At 47.8% G+C, this 6371-nt stretch overlaps 1 protein-coding gene across 1 annotated transcript; it reads right to left on the reverse strand.

Annotated features, from left to right (window-relative positions):
• Positions 1-3500: 3500 nt before the first annotated feature.
• IER5 (immediate early response 5) lies at positions 3501-5634 on the reverse strand. Its single transcript, XM_023247660.2, has one exon. The coding sequence runs from the start codon at positions 5400-5402 to the stop codon at positions 4443-4445; it is 960 nt and encodes a 319-aa protein (XP_023103428.1). The 5' UTR covers positions 5403-5634; the 3' UTR covers positions 3501-4442.
• Positions 5635-6371: the final 737 nt, after the last annotated feature.

The following is a 6371-nucleotide window of genomic DNA, read 5'->3' on the forward strand; positions in this document are numbered from 1 at the left end:
CTTTGGGCTATGTTCTCTGAGAGAGAGCTAGAGAAGGGTTTTATTTTTAAAACCCTCATTCCTGCCGGGGGAAGGGGTGGTGGCAGGCATGGGGAAAAACGGTGTTTGGATCAGGAAGGAGGCATTCTACTAGATGTGTGTATCCTTTTACACTTTCTGCTCTCACACACTCTCTTCTCTATTATACCCTCAAGATCTGTTACTGAAAAACTCCAAGGACATGAGCTAAGATTACCATGATTCCTAACATCAGTTCTACTTCTACTGGATTTTTCCTCCCAAGGCTTTCCGCTGAGTAGAATTTTAAATGTGAATAATGGTTCAAAGGCTGAGAAACAAACTGCTCATTACTGGAAAGAGTGCCAGGAATCCTGGGAAGCAGACCTCACTGCCACCGCAGTTCGGCACCTAATAGTAATGGCTTCTTTCATAGTCACGGGAGGGTTGGATCGCTGTTTCTTTTCATTCTCCTCTTCTTTCAGTAACTGCTGGGATTAAAGCGAGCTTAGAAGAATAAAAAATTCACAAACAGGACAAGAATATTTAGGGCAAGAGATCAGAATTTCTTTGGTTATTCAGTGAACTGAACTAAGTCTACTTAAAAAAAAAAAGCACAAGGAAATAAATGTCCATCGAACTCTGTATCGCAGTAGGTATTAGCCTTTTGACTCCACCTCACAGGCTCTAAGGGGAGTTACCTGCCTAGCAAGTTGAGGTAAGAGATTCAGACTAATTCAGTGATAAAAAAAGAGCAGTTTTGTCATCATTAATTCCATTCCCAATATTTACTATGTCTGTAGTCTGAGAAGATTTTTACCAATGTTGCAAAATAGTCCATTCCCTCCCACTTCTCATCCCCAAATCCAATCAGTGATAAATGATAGGGATGGAAAGGTTATTATTACTCTACCAGGTGCCTTAGGGAAAATCTAGTCACTGTGCAGTTCAAGCTTTCCATCTTAAGTTCCTTTCCCCAAATACAATCAACAGTTTCTGAGAGGGAAGACAGGTTTAAAGTAACCTGGTTAAGAAGTGTTGTACTAAAACTTATCACCTTTATTCACTATTAATGTGATCTTGAAGTAGTCATCAAAAAGCACTTTTTAAACAACTAGTTTTCATGGGACAGTAAAAAAAAAAAAAAAAAAAAAAAAAAAAAAAAAAAAAAAAAAAAAAAAATTCCCCCTAGACCACAGCTAAGGTTTCTTTAATCAAAAGAAGAGGTCCCTCCCAGAGTGGTCAACAAGTGGGGTTAGGTATTAAAAACTATTGGCTTCATTTGTAGTCACAGTGAATCTGATTTAGTTGTGTGTGATAACCTTATCCTGCCACTGGGAAGGCTCTTTTCCAAGACCTATCAATTAACATGGCTTAAGAAACATTCTATGCCCAAGCAATTCAGGCTAAAAATAACTCTGTGGGCTATTTTTTTTCTTTACTCACAGAAAGCGTTTGTATGTCAACAAGATCTTTGCTCCTTGACTGTTTTCACCCCTGCTTACTCTTCCCTGAAAATAGAGTTGCTTGATACAATCAGAAAAGTCACAGAGTTGGTGTGAGACATACAGAACAGCAAAACCATGCTGATGCAACTAAGCTTCGTAACTGCCAAGTGTCCAGAGAATAAACAAACCCAGCATTCAGATAGGCTAAGTTTAAAATAGATTCCCCCTTACTTGCCTTTCTTACAAATATACACAATTCTTTGACAGTAATATATCTGATTTACACACAAAATTCACTTCTAAGTTAACAATAACTAAAAAACTGAGTGCTATGCATGCTCACTTTTCTAAGAACTTTTGAGGCGTTAGCTCATTAACTTTCACAACCCTACGAGATTGATACAATTATCTCAATTTCACATTTGGAAAAACTGAGGCAGAAAGAGATGAAGTCATCTGTCTAGAGTTCCTCACCTAATTAAGTGGCAGACCCAAGATACAAAATCAGAAGTCTCACTCAAGAGCCCAAGCTTTAACCATTACACTATACAGCTTCTGCAACACCAATCATGATCTTTTCAGATTTCCTACAAAGCTAGATCTCCCTATCAAATATATCCACTTACGTTCTCTAAATTAAGTAGAAACATGGTCCCATGTTTTCTCTTAAATGTGAAAACAATCAACAGGAACTTCAGTCTTACCCAAAACATACCAACTCTCTTAAACACATCAAATGTTACCCCCTTTCAAAAATAAAGATGCACTGAGATAGCTGTTCAAGCATAATTACTTTCTAGCAACAGGAAATGTTTGCAAAAGTAAGGCCCTGGACCTTTTATTCAGTTTAAGCAGTTAGCACTCAATGGATCTCTTGTGGCTAGAACTGAACTTAAATAGCTAATCTCTGAAAGAAAAACATGTCAATTTTAATAAGACCCTGATTAGACAAGGTTTAATTCTATGAATATATTGTTATGGTGATGGAGCATAAGGCCAAAAGTTCCTTATGCTTAATGAATCACTAATAGAGTTGCAAAAAATCAAAGCACTGGCCTACTGAGCTATGACAGAAGTTCACATAATCAAGACTTTAGGAATACCAAAGCACCATTCATTTGCTCCCTCTGCTCAAAGGCCATAACCTTTACTTAAAAGCTTTGTCTAATCTTTCCTCAATTTGTTCCATCTCTTAAATACTCATTTATAAGCTGTTATAGACCAATAACAGCTTTTAAAGTACTAGCAACAATATTTTAAAATAGCATTCTAATTGATTTGCTTCTGAACTAGATTAGTGAATCCCTTTCACGTATCGAATACTTGCCCGACAAAAAGCTCTCTTAAAATGCAGTAATTATTGTAAAACCAACTGATGACATAGCTGTCATCACCTAAGTGTTTACCATGACCCAAACACTGAGCAAATTAGGAAGTTTTGCTAAGCTGAATTTGCCTAGCCCTCCTTCCTTACCTAGTTTGACACAAGCAATTTCCTTTCACTTTCTACAGATAAGACAATAAGAGAAAAAAAAAAAAAAAACACTGAAAACTCCATCCACTGGAATACAGAGGAGGATCAACCAACTGGGCGGGTCAGTCTCATTAGCTGCCCTCATGTGTCTGTTTTTTTCAATAACAAAGCTGAAAGATGACCCATATTATATAGTTTAACAGGATACTAAAAAGAAGTTTTTGTGAAAACATATTTGCATACGGGAAGGGCTTCAAAAGTTGGCACTAAAGTTAATTAATATTAGACACCATCAGATTGAGCTGCAGAAAATCAAACTGGGCTAAACGGACTTCAGAAAAGGCAGTTGTAGTGACAGGTTAAGAAATTGGCTGGCCACTGGTATCAGTACCTAATAGCAGTCCTCCGTTGATCTAGGGGAGACACCTTCAACATCTCTCTCCATACTTAGTGAAGTCAGAAAACAATGTCCCCAGTCTGTGCATGACTGATATTAAGAACCACTTTTCCAGCCAGGACCATAGTCACCCTTCTCCCTCTTCCCTCCCAACCCAGACAGATGATTACAGACAAGGAGGCAATTAAGTTGCTTCAAAATATTTAATACGTGTTAGACACGTAAAGTTACATTTTTATACCAAAATCAATACAACGAAGGAGAAAATACTGTACAAAAACCTTGTCGGCTCCCCCAACCTTTATACAACAAAGACTGGAGTCACCGTATCTACAAAACCATAAGGTCTTTCCACTTAGGGCTTCTGTCTGTAAACTCTGTTTCATTAAACACTTTTTAAAAGCACTTGTAGTAGTTCCGATCTAGAGCTTTTAAAAATATATCTATTCTCTATAAACTCCATATTTCCAAGCTTGAACTCTTCTGTGAAGTTCATCAAGCTTTTTTCTTTTTTTTTCCCCCCTGTGGGGAAGACAAGAGCCGCTCAGATTCCCTTTTCCCAGAGTAATCACAGGGTACAGAAGTTTCTTCAGAGAGAGAGAAAAGTGGGGAGAGCGAAATGATACAGGTCTCTGCTCCAGACTAAATCCCTCTAGTCTTAGGAAATCCTGTGAGGAAATGCCACTCCCGGCCCTGGTGCGGGGCTAGCTTTCATGTGAGGGGTGTGTGTAAAGTCCCTTCCTCCCCCGAGCACGAAAGGGGAACTCCCCAGGCCCGGCCCTCTCCGCCGCTTCCTTCTCGGGGGTGCCGGCAAAGGAAAGTCCCCGTCTGCCCCCGATCTCCTCAGCCCTGGGAAAGGGGTGGTGCATTCCAGAAGGACAAAATGGTCTGAATTCAACAAGACAGACGTACGTACACAGACAGAACACTACACAAAAGTTAACGATCGTCCTCTTCCGACAAGCCTCCAGGGGGGAGGCCGCCGAGCCCGAGGGCAGTCGGTGCTGCCCGGCGGCACCCACGGTCCCCGCAACGCGTCCAGCGCCCTGCGGTCTCTGGGCCGTCCTCGCAGCCCCACGTCGGGGCCACCCGCCGCTCAACCTCCTTCCGAACGGGACCCGGGGGCTCAGAAGGCCACGATGGCTGTGCTCCAAGGGTTAATGTCTCTCAGCACCGGCTTATCGCAGCAGATCTGCCCGGGCTCGGCGGCTTCCGGACCGCTCTCCTCTCCCTCGGCTTCCTCCCGGCCGCCCCCGGGGCTTTTCCGCAAGAGTCCCGAGAAGCTGGAACCGAAGATGCTAATGAGGTTAGCCACGTTCCCGGTCTCCATCTCCTCCTCCTCCTCCGCCCCGCCCGGCTGCTCCTCCGAGTTCCGGCGGGGCTTCTTGAGCGGGCTGGAGCCGGGCGCCGGACCGCCCGCGGGGCCGCCACCCACGCCCGCCGCGCCGCGCTTCCGGGGGCCGACGGCGGGCGGTGCCGGGGGCTCGTCCTCGGCCGGCCGCGGCGCGCAGCGGCAGTCAACTCGGGGGCAAGCGCCCAGCGCCCCCGGCCTGTCCTCCCCTCCTGGGGGGCAGCCGCAGTGGCGGCGCGCCCCACGGGGCCCCTCAGCTCCCGCGAAGACCCCGGCTCCTCCCTCCGCCGCCTCGCGCGGTCCCTCCACGCGGCGCCAGGCAGCTTCCGCCTCCTCCACCTCTCCGGCCCGAAGAGCGTCCCCGGCGCCCGTCACCGGGGCCGCGGGCTCCGCGGCGCCCACCCGCGGCGGGGCCGGGTCGGCCGGGCGCTCCGGCTGCGGCTCGGTCTCCGGCCAGGCGGCACAAGCGGCCGGCGGTGGCGGCTCCCCCCAGCCCGCGGGCGGCCCGGCCGCCGGCTCCCCGGGCTGCTGCGGCGGCGCCGCCGGGCTCCCCGCGGGACCGGCCAAGTAGAGGCCAGGGCACGGGTCACTCAGGTAGACCTGGCGGGCGCTGCGCAGTACCAGCGAGACCAGCAGGTTCTTGTGCAGTTTGATGCCGCCGCGCTGGACCCGCGAGTTGTAGATCTTGCCCAGGGAGATGCTGACGATACGATGAGCCTCCAGCTTGAACTCCATCCTGCCTCCTTTTCGCAGGGCTGCCTCGGAGGTGACGGGAGAGAGCCCGGCTTACGTTCGTAAACAGGGAGGGGACGAGAGGCGTCGACAAGTCCGGTCCGGGGGTGGACCTTCCACACCTGAAGACTCTGAAAAGAAACGACTCCCGTGACGCGCTCACTAACTCCCGCTCCTACTCACTACAGACAACAGCCCGCTCCCAGGTCCAGTCGCTAACTGAGGGCGGCCCGCACTCCCGGCGCCTTATATAGGCCCCTCGCCCGCCAATCGCGAAGGGCCGCCAACCGTTCCGGGGCTGGGCGGCGCGCCCTCGTGCGCCGCGCGCGACCAATCGGAGGCCGAGGAGGGGCGCCAGGGCCATTCGAACGTTAGTCCCGCGGAGCAGTCTCTTAAAGGGGGCGACGACGTGCGGCGGTGGCCGGACGAGACGGGTCGGGGCTTGTTCTCCGCCTGCGGGTCACTGAGCGGAGGCTTAGCCACAGTGTGGTTTGTAGTTAAAGATTCTGGCTTGTGCGCTGGCTTGCCAGAACCAGAGGGAACTAAACCACTGGAACTTTCATCTGAGTATCCCCCCCCACCCCGCCCCCCGTAACAAATAGTATTACCACAAGGTATTTAGCAGATACTGATTTTGGATGAGTGCCTTGCCGCCCTGGAGTCACAAACACTCTTAGCATCTGTTAAATCTAAGAAAGAAAAAGAGAGTCCTAAAAGTTACTAAGTTTTTAGCTGCTTATCAAGGAATTGTGACTAGATACCAAGTTATTGGTTCTCTACTAAAGCAGTCATCTATCACTTTGTTCTCTATGAAACAAACACACTTGTCACAGGTTACAGTGAAAGGTGGTACAGGTTCTCCACAGTGATTTTTCAACACAAGAACTGACTAGTCCACCTTGGAAGAATCTAGCAAGTTCTAAAAATACAAATAGAGAAGTCTTGTGTTCCCATCATGATGTCATAATTTTA

This window comes from Felis catus, chromosome F1, assembly GCF_018350175.1.
Source record: "Felis catus isolate Fca126 chromosome F1, F.catus_Fca126_mat1.0, whole genome shotgun sequence".
NCBI lineage: Eukaryota > Metazoa > Chordata > Mammalia > Carnivora > Felidae > Felis > Felis catus.

What these genes read in the sequence shown, in the direction of transcription:
- IER5 (XM_023247660.2), bottom strand. Translation starts at nt 5,402, where the DNA reads ATGGAGTTCAAGCTGGAGGCTCATCGTATCGTCAGCATCTCCCTGGGC.